This window comes from Kogia breviceps, chromosome 1 (assembly GCF_026419965.1).
Source record: "Kogia breviceps isolate mKogBre1 chromosome 1, mKogBre1 haplotype 1, whole genome shotgun sequence".
NCBI lineage: Eukaryota > Metazoa > Chordata > Mammalia > Artiodactyla > Physeteridae > Kogia > Kogia breviceps.
Window position 1 is genome coordinate 151,593,147 of NC_081310.1, and position 22,000 is coordinate 151,615,146.

The window sequence follows — 22,000 nt, forward strand, 5'->3', positions numbered from 1 at the left end:
GATCTTGCTGTTGCTTCTAGCATGCAGTCACTGCCAAATATAGCACTGGTGCTCTCTTAATTTGTTAGACACATGAATTGATGGGGAAGATTGCTGGAGGTTTTCAAACCTGTTATGTTGTACTACTTGTACACTTGATGGTCTTGACCCTCGGCTTGTAGCAGCATTTCCCAATGTTTGGTCCTTTAGCAAAGTAAGATGCTCCATGAAAGACTAATTCTTTGGTCAAGTAAATTTATGCAAGTCTATATTCTAAATGCCTCCCCAACCCGGGAGATTCACAACGCAAGTTTATATATTAAAGGCTTATGCAAAGCCTCGCTATAAAGATACCTAGTTAACTTGAACGTAGCATTTTGCAAATGAATTCTTTCCAGGAATACCTTCTAATGTATGAAAGAACACCCTTTGGAAAATCCTGGCCTATAGAGAACTTGGGCTCTGAGTACATTTTTCTCATGCTTTCTGTGGATTCTTTGTCCTGGTTGTCCTTCCCCCTGTTAAACTGCACAGCCGGAAGCAGGAGAGACATGCCTACTGGGCTGGACAAAGAGGCAACACAGACAATAGAACCTTTGAGAAAACTAAACATAGGAATGGGCTACCAGCCCAGGAACTGACCAAAAATATTTTGACAATGAGTAGAATGCCCTCATTTGTATCACACCTCAGAGATTTCACAGTTCTACACACGTACATCGTACATCGTTGCAACTGCTCTTCTTCCTCTTCCCCCTTCCTCTTCTTCTCCTCCAGCATTGGCATCACCATGGTTAAATACTATGGCACACTGTCTATGCCAGGCATTGCTGTAAGTGTACTTCTTGTAGTAACTGGTGAAATGATATTACTTACTATTGTATAGATCTTGAAATTGAGTCTCAGAAAGCTACTACTACTACTAGTAACAATAATAATGACAAAATTAATGATAGCCAGCTCTCACTTTTGGTGAGCTTATCGTTCAAGGCAAAAGAGCTCAGAAAGGCAGATTTGGGGCTCAAATGGAAGTCTTCTGATGCCAAGTCTGGAGTTTGCTCCACCCATGAAAGATGGGTCTCTCCAACAAGATCATAGCATGCTCCCAGCTGCGGCAGGGGAGAGAGGGTTACGGCACCAGCTCGGCATTCAGATGGTGTGGTTTTTAAAGTGACTCAACATCTGTCATTAATTAGAGTTCCTGTTCCCATGGTGATGGTTTATTATTGCTAGGCTGATAAGACGGCCAATTCAAGAGTACTATCTTCCTTCTTTTCCCTCTCACTCTCCAGCACAGATTTTTCTCTTCTTTTCCTCCTCTCACCTAACATAATTGATCTTTTGCAACAAGGTAGGAGGTGGTGTTCCTCAAACAGGGACACTCTGTTGGATACCTGGTGATAACCTTTGGAATTTTTTCCGTTTTGCTTAATGCAAAGGCTCTGTCAGACCAACCTGGATTCATCTCTGACATTTATTAGCTCTCTTACCATGAACAAGTTAATTACCTTCCTTGGGCCTTATTTTTTCACCTGGAATAAGGGGTAAGAAGGCCTAAACAGCAAGGTTCTTTTGAGAATCTTATGTACCAAATAGGAAGATGCTAGCACAGAGCTTGGAACGTGGTGGATGCTCAAGAAATGGTAGCAGTTGTGATAATTAAGATAACAGCAATAAGAATTATTTACAAAGAGATGAGATGAGACAGATTTTGGGTTGGCAGTTGAGGTCGTTTTACTTTCATTCATTCATCAATCATTCAAATTTGTTCTTCCACTGAAACTGTTCTTTGTTCTTTACAGGCCTTAACCCAAGATACACTATGTACTTCTTTGTATTTAACTGGCTCTTACCCTCGACTGTAAATGTGATGAAAATTAGCACAACGGTTATTTCACACATCACTGTACCTGGGGGGATATTTGTTGAATGATGTACAAATATTTACCAAGCAGTCCACGTCAGTCTTTGTGTTAGGCACTGGAGATACGGAAATAACTAAAGCAAGATTTTTACCCTTGAGGCATTCACATAAGGAATCTGTGAAAATTGACCAAAAAATAAAAATAAAGGAAATGGGGCATTCATCCCTGACTCCAAAAGGTTTTTGGATTTTTAAAAAAATAAATCCAGTGACATAAATGGAATTAAATCTTTAGTAATCTCCTAGCACAAAGCACCGATGGGGGGAGGGGGTGGTATGGCTATCTCAAAGGTCTCAATGCCAAGAGGGATTCAAACCGGTGGTGTTACGACCCAGAGTAGTCGGAAATTCCCTTTGAAACATACAGTTAAAAAAGAAAGAAAGAGAAAGAAACGGAAGGCCTTGCAGGGGGCTAGCTTGCTGACCCTACCCCCCAGGACAGTCTGACCCCCCCCTGCGGGTGAAGCAAGAGGTCAGATCCTGAGATGGAAAATCAATCTCTAGGAGTGGCTGGATAGAATTCCATGGTCTATTCCACTCGGTCTATTCCCAGACAAGGAGGATGGGGCCCAGAGGCTTTAGCTTCCCCAACCCACTGTACCCGATCAGGCCAAGCCGACAACTCCTCCGGGAGCACACGGCATCCGACAGACGAGCCAGCGTAGGGGTCCAGCCAGGAGCCTTGAACCCACCTTCCTCAGTGGCTTGGATCTTCCATTTTGAAGGTATTTTGTTATTGTACAATACTGTTAAGTATTCGTGTTAATTACCTTAGTATATTCTGGGTTATTGCCTTTGAAGCGATCGAGTCCAGTGCTTCTTATGTTCAGTTGAGACCCTCTAAAGGGTCACACTGTGCCATGGGGAAAGGGAGGGGGTGACACGGTGAGCAGGAGACACAGCTCAGCTTCTGTTTTGTACAGTGTGCTCCCAAATGATCCACAACTTTAAATTGTTTGAAAACCAGAACCTAATTCTTTCAGTGTAAAGATGAGGAATCTGAGGCCCAAAGAGGTAGACCTCTTGTCCCAGGTTATATATCGAGTTGTTCAGTAACGGAACCGACACTGAGGATGGGGGAGCTCATCTTTGAAAAAGAGAGTAACTGAGAAACACAGGGCCCGTCTGGAGTGAGTGCCAGTGTGAACAGGGAAAGCTGTTTTCAGAGACAGAGCTAAGAACTAGGTAGTCTTGGCTCGGATTTTACCTGCTGAGGGCTTTCCGTCCACATCCATCACAGCAGCACCCCTGCTTTAGTGGCTGGCTCCCTGGGTAACCAGTCTGCTCCCGGCTCCAGGGAGACAACAAATTCTCTGTCAATTTCACCTCCACTTCGGTACAACACACGTTTACGCAGCACCTGCTACTGATTAAGGGTGAGGAATTCAGTGATCCTTCCCTGGAAGCTCACACCCAAGTGGGGTAAGCAGACATGGAAACATCTAAGGGCAGTGCTAGAGATAAGCACAGATGGAGGTGGGGGAAGTGTAGAGGGAGGCCTGACCATAAGGAAGTGTCCCAAGGCAACTTTACAGATGGGTTCCAGTATTCTCCCAGTGAGTAGACTACAGGGTCAGAACGTCAACCAAGCGTATCTTACTAGGATGTGACCTTGGGAAAGTACTGAACCTCTCTGTGATTTGGTCTCCTTATCTGCAAAGATCTCCTTATCTGCAAAGCACAAGGACTATCAGGACCTCATGGGATTGTTGTGAGTACTAAGTGGGTTAATCCGAAAAGTCACATACGCGCCCCTATGATGACTGATGGTGAAACTACGTAAAGACCCTCTGCTATCCTTTTAGGAGCCCCTTGAAGAGAGGGGTCCCAGCTCCCCACCACATCACAATATGCTGGACTCACTAAAGCCTGTTGCTTCCCAGTCATCTAAGCACTTCCTCGAATCTCCACTTTAGGATTGTCTATAAATTTTTCCTCTGTAAACGTCTGTCTGTAGTAGTTAGTCAGCCTACTAAAATGAAGACAACTGCTATAATCCAATTTTCTAGACCAGTCTGGTTTGTCAGGATCCCTCCTCATCAGAGATGCTGACAGGTGAAACTGACATGGCCAAGTTGGTAGGAATTTCAGTCTGATCAACTGCAACACACAGGCTCCTTCGGCCAAGGTGTCAGCTGAGGACGGGGGGGGGGGGGGGGGGGGGGGGCAAGGGGGTAGATTTTGAGGTGGGGTGAGGTGGGTTGCTTGCTTCCCGTATCTCAGTGGCCTTGTCTCAGGAGGTGCCTTCTTCATCCTGAAACTTTCAAACCTGATATGTTATAACACTCTATACACAAACGCACTCTAGTGAAACAGGATAACTTCCTAGGGGCATTTAAAGAGTGTCCCCTTATATTTCAGGGAGGCTTCAAAACTGTTGGAGATAAATAATAAATCTTTGTCATTACTCCCAGGCTGAATTAACTTACAGGCTTTTTTCTTTTCTTTTCTTTATTTCTTTATTTCTGGCTATGTTGGGTCTTCGTTTCTGTGCGAGGACTTTCTCTAGTTGCAGCGAGCGGGGGCCACTCTTCATCGCGGTGCGCGGGCCTCTCACTGTCGCGGCCTCTCTTGTTGCGGAGCACAGGCTCCAGACGTGCAGGCTCAGTAGTTGTGGCTCACGGGCCCAGTTGCTCCGCGGCATGTGGGATCTTCCCAGACCAGGGCTCGAACCCGTGTCCCCTGCATTGGCAGGCAGATTCTCAACCGCTGCGCCACCAGGGAAGCCCCACAGGCTTTTTTCTTAAGCAGGATGCAGTATTACTATCTAAGAAGCACTTAATGTTGCTGACTTTAAGTAAATGAGACTATTAGCCTGCAACATTTTTTATAAAAAAATGATAGAGTCAAGGGATGTTGGGCAAAGGATGCTCCCAAGACTCCTGATCAAATTCCTAATGATTTGTTTATAGTTGACAACCCCCATTCCCTATCAACTGTGGTCCTTATATATCGAGCTTTCTCTTCTGCTACTCCCGAACTGGGATGCTTTCCTAGGAGTTGAGTTGATGTCTTTCTGTCTGTGTTATTCCTTTGCTTTCACTAGCACCTCTATCTGAAAAGCCCACTTCCTGCTGCTTCTCTGCTCATCCTAAGTTAACATTTCCACTTCAAGCCCTACTTCTTATACAAAGTCACACTTCTCTTTCCTGCTTGTAGCTGTTACCAGGGAGCAGATTATGTAATGGCACTCTTTGGTTTCAGGTTACTTCATTTTTATTTTTCTAGCCTGTCAGCTCCTTGAAGGTGGGGAACCTGGCCTTGCTTTTCCTCTTTTTCTTTTTTAAAATTGTAAAACATTTGGCCCTCTATTACACTATCCACTACTTTGAGGTCACCAGTAGAAACAGCGTGTGCTTGGAGACACAAAAACCTGTACTCAAACTCCAGCTTGAATATTAACACCCAGTGTGACCTTGGGTAAGTCCTTTTAATTTCTGAGTCTGTTTTCTCATTTGTAAAACTGAAAACAAGAAACTTTGCACATAAACCTATTGTGAGAGTTAGGTGAGAAAGGCTAAATATTGATTCTGCAAGGAAACATCTACAAGACCAGAGCATTATGAGTTATGCATGTAGCTTTCTTATAATTTTCTTCGAGATAGGAAGAAAGCTTGGAAAACCTTGAGTAAAAGATATGTCTCAATAAACATAAGCTCTGAGACATATAGACTTAAACTCCTAATGCCATTACTTAATAGCTATGTGACTTTGGGCAAATCGCTTGCCCTCTCTGAGTCTCTGAGAATAATCACATACATAATATAGTGATTCACTTAGAATGGTCCAGAGTTCTGGTTCAAGAAAGAGGAGTTTCTATTCCTTTTGACTAGACACCACACGGAACTGTGCCTGGCTCCGACTTGTAATCAAGTTGTGTCTCCTGAGACAGGTGCTAAGCTACCTGTGACCACTGGCCTCAATGCCTGACTCAGAGTGGGCTTATTCAGAGCTGGGTATTCACTAAAGTTGCTAACGTCAATTTCTTGTCTTTTGGGTGTCACTTAGTCAAAGTGAACTGCTCTCCATGATAACCAGCCACCCTTTCTCCTGTTGGCCTAGCTCATTCCGACAGGGAGAGAGGAGGGGAAGTGGATTTGCCGTTAAGGACTGACTTCTCTTAATGCTTAAAAGTGACTGTATCAATCAGAGTCCAGTCGGGAGAAGCGAAACCACTCTAGGTCATTCAACTAAAAGAATTGAGCACAAGAAATTGGTTTCGTTGATGACACAAGAAACCAAGAAGCCAAACAGATGATACTGAAGGAACTCAGAGATCGGGGATGGCAAAAAGCTGCTACTCCTCTTAGGGATCAAGAGATGATGGGAGGTAGTGGTGTGGCCAGAGCCGGGGGCTGGCCATGTCAGGCTGGAGCTGAAACCAAAGAAGGGCTGAGTGGTCAGCACTGGGACCTGAAGGGAAAGGCTGGGAGCTGGAATCACACAGGAGATGCAGTTGCTGCTGCAGTAAAAGAGAGAAATGACCTGACTTCTCCCCGCTTGCTTCCTGCATGTCAATCTTCCATCAGCATCTCCCATTGGCCAAATCTACTCAGTGGCCAGTTTCCAGAGAGCCTGGGAAATGTAATACACAGCAGGGCAGGTGTGAATAAGTTATCTGAGAGCAAACAGGCAAATGAGTGGTCCAGCCATCTCAATAATATACATAAAGCGCTAGAACAATGTGTGATTTACAGTCAGCTAACAATGATAGGTATCATAAATATTACTCTAATTTTGTATGACTCACTGAAAGCTTATTCACACCAGTAACTGTGCTAAATACTCTCTACATATTATCTCATTTAATCTTCACTACAATCTTATGAGGCAGGCACTCTTAACAGTCTCATTTTTACAGTGAGAAAACCAACTTAGAGAGGTAAAGGGACTGACCTAACGTACAGCTTTAGCATCTGAACTCAGGATTGGAGCCCAGATTTATGTGACATCTGAGTCTGTGCTCTTAACTATGGTCTTATTTATTGCTTATAATATGAATCATACGGATAATAGTAAAAGGGAGGGTACTAGATAAGCTGAACATGAAACTTCTCATAATTACTGGGAGGATATTTTGAAGACTTACATTTCCAGGACTGAAAGCCTAGAACACTCTGGGAACATTAAACTTGCCCTTAAAAAAAGCAGAGATTAAGAAAAAAATACATCACTTAATGCAGTTTATAAAAGTCCATGGCTTTCTCTCTTGAAGGCAACAGTGTATTTTTGCTAAGAGGATGCCAAGTTCGGTGGCCTCTGAAGGCTTGCTGTTTACTGACATTTGATAGGCTTCAACATCTGTTGCCCTTCTCGATTGATGGGTGCTTCATTTTAGCACTTCCCTGATGCCAGGCTGGTAAAAAGCTTTGGTACTGAGGTCCTCTAAGACACTCCTAGGTCAGTGACGCAGCTCTGTTTGTGAAGCTGCCTGAGGGAAGGAATATTCAGGGAAGAGTGGTAAGGCACATGCCATCCATCCACCATGCTGGTTATTCTCAGTTCAACCCCTGGGGCAGGTGACAGCTCCAGAAAGATAAAAGCCCGGGCAATTCTTGACCTCGAGTCAAGTTTCAATGTCCTGATCTGGATCTTTTAGCAAGGTAGTATAGGATGAATTCTTCTGCTGCTTCTGTAAAGTTCCATGGAATGATTTCTTTGTTTGTTTTTAAAGGAATGGCAATTTTAGAATTTGGTACCAGGGAAAATGCGGTCTCTTCTGGAAAACTGGTATACTTCCTTGACTCTGTGGACACTATATGGCTTGACATATTTCCAGTTTTGTGTTGGCTGCTGGGAAGCTCAAAGTAATCCCCTTATTTATGGGTCAGAGACCCATAGGCCAAATCTGTCCCACACATCTGCTTGGTCTGACACTCACCAATGCAGGGTTAAAACAATTTGAATTTCAATGTCCTTAGGCAGAGTATACATTTTCCAGTCTGGTACAGAATGAAATCATCTTGTTCTCTGCTTGTTTACATGGCCTACCTGGTATGGCCTGCAGGGATATATATATTTGAGGACCCCCTAGTCTAAGTAGTTGGTGTATTATCTTCCTACACAGTTTCTAACTTGTGAGTTTTATTTTGCTTAGTTTTATTCTGCTTAGTCATTTATTATAAGCTTCCTCAAATCCTTTATGGAAGAGGAGTATGAATGATAAAAAAAAAAAAAAAAAAAAAACATTGTTTTCTTCCCTAAGCAAAACTGCCAAGTTCAGTGCAGGCAGCTGCATCCCCACTGCATCCAAGGGGCTGATCATTCCTGGTGAGTCACTCTGGCCTGCTCCACCTGCCCCACCTGTTAAAGGGTTACCACTGTCCTAGGCTCAACCCTATCATTCCTTTAAACAGGAGAAAGGATTTCTTCCTCATTAGCAACTGAGAGGCCTGGACATAATCAAGTGACCTCTGCTCTATTTCTAGCATATAATATGTAAAGCCAGCTCTAGGTGCCCTCTGAGACACTGGGCAGCAGGGGATATGCAAAGAGTGTGCCTAGAGCCAGACCAGCTAAATTGCAGCCCCCCCCCCCCCCACTAGCCATCCATGTGACCTCAGGTCAGCTTATCAGTCTTGATGCCTCAATTTTCCTGCTTTATAAAGTGGGACAATGCTACCACCTACTTTACTGGTTTTGGGGTAAGGATCAAATTAATACAGGACATATTAATAATAGTACTTTTCTGCATGCCAGGCATTGTGCTAACTGTGCTTTCATGCATAGAATATTTGCAGTAACTCAGTGGGGTCAGTTAATATGGAACTGAGGATCAGAGAAACTAAGTACCTTGCCCAGCCAGGCTGGTTCACATAGCTAGCAAGCCAAGGAGATGCCATCACCTTGAATGTAGCAAGGTGACTTCGTGGGCTACTTTCTTTGGCCTCATTTGATTTCCTCTTATCCCGTCCACAACAGATGCAGCTCATTTACCCTCTTCCACCCCAAGACCTGGCAGGCAGTTGCCATCACACGACTGAGATCCAGCAGTTATTACTAATATTTATTGTGTTGAGTTGAAATGGAGAGAGATTTGTGCAGGATTGAGGCACTTGCTCCTTCCTCTGCTTTCAGAGAAGGTATTCTACTGCAAAGATTAAGAGCCAGCCCGGTTCACATGCCCCTCCAAACAGAGTTCCAGCTCTATCACCAACTAATCCTATAATGGCCCGGTTCAAATGTTGCCTTCTCAGAAGCACCTTTCTATTTCTAGCCCTAAGACAATGGAAGACACTCCTTCCTTGGTGCTCCATTATCCACTCTATAGCAAATGTAGTTACACAAATAAAAGCCAACATTAAATAGACACTATTCTACTTTACATGTACCAATGTGTTTACTTCTTACAACACGAGTTGTGAGATAATATACCTATGATGCAGATATTACTGTTATGTTTTACTAATGAGGGCTCTGAGGCACACAGAAATTAAGTAACTCACTTAAGATTTGAGCCCAAGCCAAGGCACTGTGTCTTTTGTCATTATATTTAGTGTTGACTTTTTCATAACTGTACCTGTGTCTACCTCCTCCCCACCAGACTGGAACTCCATGGGCCCCAAGATGTGTTTAAATCTTCTTTGTCCTACTACCATCTAGGACTGTCCCTGTCATGTGGCAGCCTCTTGCTGATGAGCCTTGGCTCAAAATATTAAATAGGGAGCCTCATCACCTAGTTGAATCAAGGTCAAGACACATGCCTTTTCCACATGTAGCCACTGTCATCTGTCAGCCCAGCTATCACAGCCCACCCTATCTCCAGCTGCAGAGGAGAGCAGAAAATGCATCCTGACATCACAGGAAGGACCCAAGTAAAAGGTGCATTGATGCGGGCAAAAACAAGCCAGCAGAGTGATTAATTTGGCCTCCCCTTCAATATTATGTTTACACAAGTTGATTATATAGCACTTAATTACTAATTTGCCCTGCTTAAACCAAGAGTGTTTTTAATTTTTAATGAGATAAGGGAAGAAGATGCCTTTACTTAGTAAGGAGCAGCTATTTTATTTCCTTCTCTTGTTTTGCCCAGTCAATTAATAACATTTCTAAGGAAATGTATCCCTCTCATGAATTCTTTCTCCCCATCTTCTTCCCGACCTCCCGACCTCCCAGATTTAAAAAGAGATAGAAACAGACAAGACCCACTTAGAAACAAACTGACTTCACCTTCTGATCTGGCTGGCTAGGCTGGGAAAGGCCTTGTAAAGCAGAGTAACATGGGACCCATAAATGATGCTGTCTGATTTTTTGGGAGTTGGGGTATGTCTATCCCCAGAAACTATGACTTGGCTGTTGTTACCAATAGCAGAGAACACAGCCATAGGTCTCCAAACAAGGCAATATCCCTAGAACCCTGCATTGTTTCCTGGGTATTAATGTCAGATAATTTTAAGCATGGCCCTAGGGCAGCCTATACAAAAAAACATAGGTTTTGGAGTCAGCTCTGGATTTGATAGCCAGCTCTGCTACTTGTTAGATGATGGATCTGTTATTTAAACTTTCTGAGCCTCAGTTTCCTATCTGTAATGGTGAGGTGAATAACCTACCTTGCGAGAATCAAATGGCATCTCAAGTACCTTAGCACAGTGCCCAGCTCAGAAGAGGCACAGTTTTCTTGTCTTTAGCAGAAGGGAAGGCAGAAAAAGGAAAGCAGGGATAAGTGGGTCCCTTTTGAGCACCCTAGCCTGTCATCTGCAGAGCTGACAGACCTGATCAGTGTTACTCAAAGGGCCCGTCCACAATGACATAAGGAGTTTGCTCCAGAAAGTAAACAAACACCCTGATTCTCTCACTGAGAACATCTTGCTACGAACAAAATGTTGTAATTGATTTACATTCTGATGCAAGTCCCTTATCTCATTGCAAATCTGTAACAAACCATTCACAGCTTGGCCTCTGGTCGCAGACAGACCTGTACGGCCCAGTCTGGATGATTATGGAGGACAGCTGCATTCGCTCCTAAAGACCCCCTCCCACCCTTCTCTGGGCTGAGCCAGGCTCACTTGTACAGACTGTATCAATAAGCTCTCTTGCCCTTTGACTTTGACTCCAGCCAGTGGGGAGCCCGACAGTAAGTCAGAGAGCGGCAGGAGGATGAGGTCAATAACCCAGCTCTTCACTTCCAGGGTCACTGGCAAGCCAGCTGACTCGGTCGCCTCCACACAGCCCTCTGTTCTGGGGTTCAGGGGTTCCAGTAACTGTGCTCTCCCTTCACCTCTTAAGGTCCAGCTGTTACAAACCCCAGTATACTATAACCTCCCTTGTGATTTCTCCAGGGCCGGTCCCCAGCCTGTAAACAGTCGCTCTACTAAACTCTCTAAAACTTTCCTAATTTGAAGGTAACTTCTGTGGGGACCTTGACTAACACAGGGACATTTTAATGTACATTCAAATTCTAGCTGTCTACAAAAACAGACTCACAGACACAGAGAACAGATTTGTGGTTGCCAAGGGGGAGGGGGAGGGGGGGGAGGGAAGGATCGGGAGTTTGGGATCAGCAGATGCAAACTAGTATAGAATGGATAAACAACCAGGTCCTACTGTATAGCACAGGGAACTTTACTCAATATCCTGTGATAAACCATAATGGAAAAGAATACAAAAAGGAATATATATATATATGTGTAACTGAATCACTTTCCTGCACAGCAGAAATTAACACAACATTGTAAATCAACTATACTTCCATAAAATAACTTTTAAAAATTCTAGTTGTCTATTACTGGTACTAGTTTTTTAAAATAATAGCAATCGCACTCAGCCCCAGAGGAGTCCACTTCCATGTATGACCAAGTTGAACAATCCTCAGCTTTGAAATCCTAGGCTAGGCCTTGGATTCTGGCTCCATCCCTTTCTAGCCATGGGCTTTGGTAAGTCACTTAAACCTTCCTACCCTGTTTCTTCATTTGTAAAATTATGATGATAATAGTATAGGAAATGTCCTTATGTATAACTTTTAACATGGTACTAAATTTTTAAATGTTCAAATTTCTTTGATATGCATATGATGAGAGACATTCCATCCAAGTTTCTACACACGTGGTACTTTATGGTTCATTGCAGAGTATCAAACACCTCCAATAAGCAACTGTAATAATGGTATTTCTTCTTTTGCATACTCCTTGATCATTTGCCTCAATGATGGAACCAAAAGTCTTTCATGGACTTCAGTAAGACCTCTAAACATTCCATGACTCTGAATCAAACTTTGTCCAGTGGTATGTGGTATGTATGTGTATATGACTGTGTGTGTGTGTGTAGTCATTTTTCAGAATTTTTTCCCAATTACAGACAATTCCTGATTTAACTAAAGGTCTTGTCTTCCCTCATCTCTTATTTGGTTCCATACCCTAATTTACTGTGTTGAATATTAAAGTTATACAGCATGGATAATGTATTCATGACATCCTAGAGTAAAGGGAGAAAAAAAAAAAGTCCTACCTATTCATTTCTGATTTATTCCAATGAAGATATTTATTATAAAAAGTCAAAGCATAAATGATCATTAGAATAAGGAATTAGGTACTTACAGGCATTCATTTCTACTAAATAATCTAACATATTTTTTCAGATTTGCACCAGTATAAAATGTTGTCTTGAACAAAATGAAGTCAAAGAGGTAGGTAAACTTTATTTTAGAAATACAGTTCTGAAACCCTTCTAAGTTTCTAAAGTACTCAGTAGATGTTTGGCCACTGTTTTCTTTTATAAAAGCCCAAATCTTAAGTTCCTGAGTAAAAACTGCAAGGGGAGGGAGATATTTGGAAAAAATATTTGTTAGCCTAAATCTTTGTGTTAATAACAATACTATAAAAAGTGTCATTTAATTAAAGTTCTTAATTAAAGTGCTTTTTAATATACATCTGTATAAAAAGTAAATGGACAGATTATGGTTAAATACAAATAAATAAAACAAAACACTACTGGGAGTATGGTATGAAGCCTTCTCCAGGCAAAGGTATTAGAAAATTTCCAAACCGAAGAGGGTACATTTCTTCTTTTTATTTCTATGTCCCATACTCAACCAAGCAGTGAGGCTAAACATGTACTGCTGATACGTTCTATAAACCATACTACCCTGTAGAAGAGCAGCTAAAGTGCTATGCTGGAATCTACACTTCTTCCGAGCAACAGATATATATTTACTGGAATATAAAGAACATGGTTTGATGGAACAAAAAGAGCATGGACTCTGTATCAAGCAAAGTTATATGACCTCTCCATGCCTCACTGTCCTCATCTGCGCAGTGGGGACTGTTAACCTCCACTGGTTGATGCAAGGATTCTATGAATGACAAAGGATGGAAAGTAACAGGCCCTGTTCCAGGATCACCCTGTAAGGAACAGGAGAGTCCAATGTCATATATCTTACAAACTGAAATAATTTCCTAAAAATAGAATTCTAATTTTGCGCTAATTTTTTTTTTTTTTTCGGTACGTGGGCCTCTCACTGTTGCAGCCTCTCCCGTTGCGGAGCACAGGCTCCGGATGCGCAGGCTCAGCGGCCATGGCTCACGGGCCCAGCCACTCCGCGGCATGTGGGGTCTTCCCGGACCGGGGCACGAACCTGTGTCCCCTGCATCGGCAGGAGGACTCTCAACCACTGCGCCACCAGGGAAGCCCTAATTTTTGACTTTTATATCCATGGTGCCATTCTGCCAACTGGGTTGGAACAAGGAGATGTATAATTAATCAGAACCTGAATTTGTTGTTGGTTTGTTTGTTTGTTTGTTTGTTTTTTGAGTGGGAGCCATTCTCAAAAAGATAAGAATGTACTGTTAACCAGGTAAGGCAGTAAGTATAAAGAATGTTAGGACCAGCATGACATTCTTAATTTAACCCTTCTTTAAACTATTAATTACCATTTCAGGTTTTCTGTTGATCTTCTATGACACACTCACATATGGGACAGGATACAGAAAATCCAATCAGAAACCTGAATCCATTTAATTAGAAACCAGAATCCCCTATCTTCTGAAACACATGCTTAAGCAGCAAAGGGCAAAAGGTTACTAAAAAAACCTGATAGTGTCAGGACCATACGTGAAATAAATAGGATTTTAAGAGACCTGGGAATGAAAGTCAAATGAAACTAAAATTCCCAGCAAAAGATGCCTTATACACAAGGAATGTGAGCCCTGAATTTTCACACACTATTGGTGGGAGTGTAAAGTGCTAATATGTATCAAAATCCTAAAAGTTAGGCAAACTTTTTGACCAAACAACTATACCTCCATAATTTAGTTTGTGTAAATAATTTAGGGTATGGGCAAAATTTTAGATACAGAGACATTAGTTGCAGTATTCTTTAAAACAACGGAGACAACCTAAGTATTCAAAACTAGAGGACTGGGGAAATAAGTCATGGTATATAGTAGGGGTCCCCAACCCCCCGGGGCCTCGGACCGCTACTGGTCTGCAGCCTGTCAGGAACCCGGCTGCACAGCAGAAGGTGAGCGGCCGGCAAGGGATCGAAGTTTCATCTACCGCTCCCATCGCTGGAATTACCGCCCGAACCATCCCCCACCCCACCCCCCATCCTCCACCCCCATCTGTGGAAAACTTTTCTTCCAGAAAGCGGTCCTTGGTGCCAAAAAGGTTGGGGACCGCTGGTATACTATGGGGCAGAAAATTGTACAGCCTACAAACATGAGAAAATAAAGGTGTTTACTATGTATTTTGGGGTGGGGGAAAAAAGGCTACAAAACAATATGCATTGTATGAACACAGTTTTGTAATTTAGAAAGGTATAAAATAATTTAAAAGTATGTACAAAACGATTACAAAGATAGAAGCCAGAATTTAATATAGTGGGTGTTTTAGGGTAGTAATATCCGTGTTTTCATATTTTTCTTTCAGCTTAACTGAATTTTCTTATTTTTTCCCAATGAACATGAATTAGTAGTTGTATTCCAGAAAAAGGAAAGAAACCCAGCAAATTAAGATTGAACGTGCCAAGAAATGACATGGTTTCATATTTCTGAACATCTATTATATATCAGTCTTTCCAAACCTCCAGAAAGCAAGATCATGGTAATCAACTTTACTTTGCAAAATGTAAAACTGGTATTTATGGTGACGGGAAGCCAAACAGGACTAAAAAACACAGAAAGTTGACTCTCACAAAATAAAACAGAATGGAGACGTATTGTATAGCATAAAAAAATAACAGGCTTTGAAGCACATAATAGGTGATGAATATAAACTGGCTCTAAATGAAGTAAATTTCATGAAAAAGAACAGGAGAGGCTTCAGCTAAGCAGTGAGGATGTTTGCAAGGACTGACCTTGAGGGTAGACCACTGCGGTCAGCGTGGATAGTTTATCCTGTGGGCACACATTACAGAAAGGGTGAGTAATCACCGCTCTCCACTGGCCACTTAGATGCATTGGTCTGCGAGACACAGGAGTCTGTCTGGAACGTGACAGGGAAAGTTGATGGTGGGAACGCGTGGAGTCAATGGTTTACAGAGGCGGCAACCCTCACACCGCGGGAGGAAAAAAGGTTTTGATTAATTGGTTGATTCCAAGAGCTTGTTTTCTTTACTCTGGTACTACCATTAAAATGATGGCTGAATTCATTTTGATCTCTTGTCACTGTTTCCTTCTGCTGATTTTTGCTTCAGATGCTTCCTCTACTGCTTCTTTTGGGGGGAAGGGTGGGTGTCAAGATAAATATCAATAGCACAGTTAGAATTAAAGCTTATTTTATATAAATAGTCTTGGGGGGAAAAAAACTTTCTTTTAAGATAAGACATTGCAGGAAAAGCTAATGACATCTGCAGAGGGGCTGAAGGAAGCAGAAAGTGGAAAGCCATTTTGTATTTCTGCCTCTTTGCCATTGGATTGAGTTTTCTCTCACGGCATCTTGAAACCGCTTTCTTGTTTTATGTGTCCTTTGCATTTCTTAGAACCTCTCCATTGTCTGTGCTTAGGAAATGTAAGCATGCTGATAGTTCATAAAGTGATTTTTTTCCAATGTGTGAATTTCCCAGGGCCTGGGAGCCTAGAGAATTGTTATGGGATGCTCCCAACCTCTGATTATAATTATTTGCTTTCCAGGATATTCAGAATTTGAGAGGATCACTTTGGAGCATACTGATGGCCAGAGGGGCAATGGGTGACATTCTAAGGATGGGGGAGTGGTCAGGTGGAAAGGCCACAGATGCCAAGACTGCCTGGATAAATATAAGGAGGGAGGAAGACTTCCTTCCTTGCATCCCCTCCCACTTACTCAATAGCTGAACTTTTACCATGAAAATGGCATCTCTGTGATTTGATTCCATTTTATTAAGCTGCAGATACAAAGACAACTGTGACATGATACTTGTCACACTGTCTAGTGGAAGAATACTTTTGAAAACTACAAAAGGAGAACACCATTTCTGGAGATGGACAATTCTTTAAGATATTATTAGTCATTCTATTCTTTAATGCACATGGATGGCTATAAGTACCCTTTGTGAGATCCTAATTTGGAAAGGGAATAGCAGGAAGACTTTAGTTGTCTAAAGGAAGGGAGGGTAGGACAGGGCAGAGGAAGAGAGGGAGAGAGAGACTCTGAGGATGAGAATATGAATGGATAAATGAGCAAGAGGTGGAAGCAGGAACTGTCAGCAGGCTTCAAAATTTGGAATACCAATGGACCTTGTACTTGACCAATCTCTCTCATTAATACCCCCATCAGAAAATTCCATCCACTGTCCCTCTCCCTCCAGCTGATAAACTTTCCCCAGAATTAAAATATATAGAAGTTTGCAATAGCTGTAAGTAAAATCCACAATTCTAAGTCCTTCTGATCTGTTGGTACAGCCAAAGGAAGGTATAGCACTCTACCCCTGGCTGAAGCCATCCATTCATGGGCCTAGGAAATTGGGAAACCCTGTCTCCCTGGGCACGTAGGACCCTTCCCTAGGTCTGCAGCCTGGGTCTTCTGGAGTCTTCTTAGCCTCTCCTTCATCTGAAGGAGACGACTCCAGCTAAGTCTACCAAAGTCTGCCCATCTAGATAAGAAGTGAAATCCTTTATCCAACGACCAGATGTGTGGTCTATGAGAAGACAAAACATCTGGCCTGCTGGAATCATTGAGCTGCTGGCAAGCTCTGCTCAGCTTTCTTATAGGAAGGAGTGGCAGGCACCCTGAAGATCAAGCTAGGATGTTTGAAGTTCAAAGAAAAAACTGTGTTGAAGTTCAGATTGAAAAACATGAATCACAGGGAAGAAGTAATTCTTTTTCACCTCAACTTGCCAGAATCCTGAGCTGGTCTCCAGGCCTGGGGCACATAGGTTGGCACCTCTTCTTTAGAGAGGGGTGAATGAAGCCAAGTTGACGTGCATTTACATTTCCAAACATAATCATTATTACACTGTTGACAATGATACCTGGGCCTCACGGAGGTCACTGAATCTTTCAAAGGCTCTATCTCAGCAGTTCCACAGGAATGGCAATTCTTATTTAAACATTTTTTAAAAAGGAAATAAAACAAACAAATGAAACGAGCACCTGGAGAGGCCAAGTGACATTGTTTGAGGATGTACAACAACCATGCACAGAGGTTAAGACCACATGGATTCCCTCAGGCATGTGATGACAGGTAAGATTCAGGTCTCTGGCACCTGGGAGGTTTCTTTACTAGATTACAGTGTGTCCTAAAAACAGTCAGGAGAGGCACATAATTCCTCGGGTTGAATAAGAGACATGAACTTGTCTTTAAGATTTTGTGAGCCTTGCAGCTGCTACTCAAGTCAACAATTCCAATTTTCGATCTACCATATCTTAGATACTGTTCCAGAATATTAAGGGAAAATATTATGTAGTGAAGAAGATGTCAGTGTGGGATGAAGCTCAGTTTCCACTTAGGAGAAGATGTGAGTGGAATCTTCTCAGAGCTAGAAACTTCAGATTTGACTAAGATGTCAATGAGGTGCCACAAGGCGTGGTATGAAGTATCTGATAAAGCAGCCAGATCTTGTCACACTACTCTGTTTCAGTGGCAGACTGTCTCCTGATTTGTGACCAATGACATTTCTTTTCAGAAAATTCACCTTTGAACACTTAAGAAGCCAAATTTTTTTTTCAAGGAAAAAGAAAAATATTTAGACTAAAGTAGAAAAAGAATGAAAATCAACAGAGGATATAATCCAGAGAGACCTTGATTTCAATTCTGCTTCTGCCCCTTATTAACTGTAGCCTTGGGCAAACTTCTTTAAAACTCTCTGAGCCTGGGTTTCCTCATATATAACACAGGAATAAAAAGCCTTATCCCACAGGCAGGGAGACTGTCGAGATTCAATGAGGTGTCTTCATCTGCTTGAGCTGCCATAACAAAATATCACAGATTGGGTGTTTAAACAATAGAAATTCATTTTCTCACAGTTCTGGAGGCACTAAAATCAAGATGCCAGCATGGCTGAGCTCTGGTGAGGGCTCCCTTCCCGGCTTGCAGATGGCCACCTTTTTGCCATGTCCTCACATGGCAGAGAAAAAGCAAGCTCTGGTGTCTCATCGCATAAGGGCACTAATCTCACCATAAAGGTCCCACCCTCATCTAATCGAAATCACCTCCCAAAGACCACATCTTCAAATACTATCACACTGTGTGGTTAGGGATTCAAATTTGAATTTTGAGGGGACAGAAACTTCCAGTCCATAATATGCATTAACCTATGCAGGGCCTTAGTCAGCATCTCTACTCTTTTGTTTTGGCAATTATGCTTGGTCCCAGGAAGTGCAAGGCACCTAGTTATGAGAACATCTTCATAAATCAACACATTAAAATAATAACTGACAAGTCACTGACATTTCAACAATAAATAAACATCTCCATGTGATGTTTCTGAGACAGCACCAGAAAATCCAGAAAAAAAGTTGAAAACTCAACTCTACCATCTTTGTTTAAAAACTCCAGTTAAGAGCCACAAGCATTCATGAGTGGTTTCAATTCTTTGGAAGGGATATTTCACAAGCATCAATTTGAGAGGCTTGGACAGGGTGCCGTACACCACACTTCCCAAAATGTGGCACAAAGAACACAGATATTGGTATCAGACTCTTGCATGTGACCACTTCCAATAGTGTACACTTGAGTTCCGTAATCTTTCTGGATCTCTGTTGCCTGTGTGGGTTGTGAGAGGTAGCAGAAAGGTTATATGAAAAGCACCTAGCATAGTTCTTGGTACATAAGAGGGTCATAATAAATAAAGCTCTCATTACTGGGCTACTGGTGGAAAACCTGGCTTCTAGTCCTGACTTGGAGACCGTGGGCAAGTCACTTAAGCTCTCTGGTGCTCAGCTGAACAAATAATTCAACTTTCAGTTACAACTTGGGAGCCAGACTTCTTGGTTCTGGCATTTACTAGCTGCTTCAACGTAAGCCAAGTTATTTAACTTTTTTTTGCCTCAGGTTCTTCAACTAAAAAATGGGAATAATAGAGCTGTTGCGGGGCTGAACGTACATTCTTGGTCCAGAGAAAGAACTCATAATGTGCTCCTGATTATTATTATGGATAAAGAAATGGAATGGAGAGCAGAAAGGTCAGGTTACAGAACTAGTTGGCAGTCAAGTGAGGGTTGACTTCAGAGCTTGTGCCTTCAGCCTTAAACTATACTGCTTCTCTACCTTTTTGTAAACCTATTGTTAATCCTATTATTTTACCACTCAAAGTCTCTCCATAGGGCTTCCCTGGTGGCGCAGTGGTTGAGAGTCCGCCTGCCGATGCAGGGGACATGGGTTTGTGCCCCAGTCCAGGAAGATCCCACATGCCGCGGAGCGGCTGGGCCCGTGAGCCATGGCCGCTGAGCCTGCGCATCCGGAGTCTGTGCTCCGCAATAGGAGAGGCCACAACAGTGAGAGGCCCGCGTACCGTAAAAAAAAAAAGTCTCTCCATAAAACCCACATGTGAAATGTCTTTTGCAATTCAGTGGTAGGAAAAGCTCTGTCTCCCAAAGAAACTAGTATGCTTCCTCTTTTTGAAAATAAGAATTATGTAACTTATCATGTGTTCTTTTTTGTCTTGGCTGCCAGGAAGCTCAAACTGTCTGCTCCATCATTGCCATCGAGTTGTTTCCTTCTTCCTATATCTTTGTTCCTTATTTTTTCTTCTAACTCCCTTTTACTAACATTTTCATTTGTGTCCCCTGTTGAAAGAGACCTCAGAGGTATTTGAAAAGTGGTGGATGGAGATGAAAGAAGCAAATACAAATCAGAAATTCACATGAAAAATTTGTTTTGTATCTTACCTGTTTCACTTGCTAAAAGAAAAAAGGTCAAGGGGAAATTCAAATGGAATAATATAAGAGCTACTTTAAAGGAGAAAAAAAGAAAACCAACAGAAAGACAGAACGACTGACAGTAACAGAGGCCAAGTCAAACGAAAACTGGAATAAATATGTCTGAGGCTAGAAGTGTTTGTGCTTTCCCTGGCTGGAACCTATCATTTCTTAATTATATCCTGTGTGTGCTTTGCAAGACATGAGCTGCTGTCAAGAGGAAGGACAGTCCCAGACAGGGGAGGGGCCACGGCCCACCCCTTGGTCCTCACATACCTGTACAGAAGCGAAATCCCCCGAGGCACAGGCCCCCAGAATAGCAGCACCCACGAGAACAGACTCCACCTCTTGCGACAGGACCACAGGCATGCCTGCGCAGGACAAGGCCACATCTTGGTTAGGGAGTAGTAGGGCCAGGGGCCATGTGGGGAGCCGGCCAGCAGCTCCAGCAGCACAAACACCTGATGTAAAGGCAGCAGCAGTGCTCCCTCCCCTCCCCCTTGCAGTTCCCTGTTCTTTGGGATTACGTGGTTCTAAAGGATTTCACTGCCTCTGCCTGCTGCTGCAGTAGCCAAGGGTCCCCTGGAAGCCAACACCATATATCTATATCTATATCTATATCTATATCTATATCTATCTATCTATCTACCTATCTATCTATATGTATCTGAACTCAGGAGATCTTTCTGCCCAGGTTTTCCAGGCTTCTGCTAGCTCCTACCTGCCATTTCTAGTAGTTAAACAAACATTTACGAAGTGGTCTGCAGGGGCCAGTGATGTAGAGATGAATAAGACTGTCCTGCTATTCAGGTCTCAAAGGGGAGATGGATGATAGAGAGATAAAGGCCACACAGGGGGTTGGGTCTCCAACTGAGATGCACTAAGGAAAGGGAAGTAGTGAGAGAGGGTGTGATGAATCCTTCCTTCAGGGGCCTCAGAGTACAAGCCAAAGCCCTTACCAAGGCTGACAAGGCCCTCCAGGACCGGTGCCACTTCTCCCACCCTGACTGGCTTCTCCTCTCCTCTGGGCCACGCTGCCCGGCCTCCTTGCCCTTTCTTGGATCTGCTTCAGGGCCCTTGCTTGTGCTGTTCCTTCTGTCTGGGTCACTTGCTTCCAGATGTCCCCATGGCAACTCCCTCCTGCAAGTCTGTGCAAACATCCCTCTCCACTGCAGCTATCCTGACCATCTGAAGTGAAATGACAACTTACCCACAACATCCCTTACCCGCCTCATGATTTCCTCATTGCCTTCCAACACCGTGTTATTACTTCTCTTGTTTACTGTCTGTCTTGCCTGCTAGAACATAAGCTCCACGAGGGCAGGGACTTTTTGTCCACTGCTGAATCCCTGGGATTGAGAACGGCGTCTAGCACATTGTAACTGCTTACGTGATCAATGAATGAATTTTCGAGATGGGGAAGGGGGTCAGGGCAGGGGAGCTCAGGATTAAACAAGCACTTGAAGGATGCGTAGGGGTCCACCAGGCAGGGAGGAACACGCCACATGACAACTCCCAGAGGCTGAAGGTTCACAGTGGACTTAAGGTGAATAGGAATAACTTAGAATTCTTAGTATTTTATGTGTGTGTGTATATGAAATGAAACGTACATAAAATATAAATATAGTTGCTAATCAGGAGATGGCAGCAAACTCCACAGAGGTAAGCTCTGTGGCCAGACCTGTGAGATCTTCCTCTACTCAAGACATTATTTTTCCAAAGACTGGATTTCTCTTCCTATCTTTTCTGGCAAGAGTTCCCTGACACACCCTCCTCTGTGCTCCCACCATCTCCTAACTTACTGTCTTACTCCAGCGCTGGGGCAGC

At 43.0% G+C, this 22,000-nt stretch overlaps 1 protein-coding gene across 11 annotated transcripts in view; it reads right to left on the reverse strand.

Annotated features, from left to right (window-relative positions):
- Window positions 1-22,000, reverse strand: part of FGGY (FGGY carbohydrate kinase domain containing) — a 468,943-nt gene that overhangs the window by 101,760 nt on the left and 345,183 nt on the right. For all 11 annotated transcript variants that reach the window (XM_067006883.1, XM_067006892.1, XM_067006886.1 and 8 more), the window contains one exon: window positions 20,450-20,544. In XM_067006883.1, coding sequence (XP_066862984.1) covers window positions 20,450-20,544 — 95 coding nt within the window. The remainder of the gene's footprint in view (window positions 1-20,449; window positions 20,545-22,000) is intronic.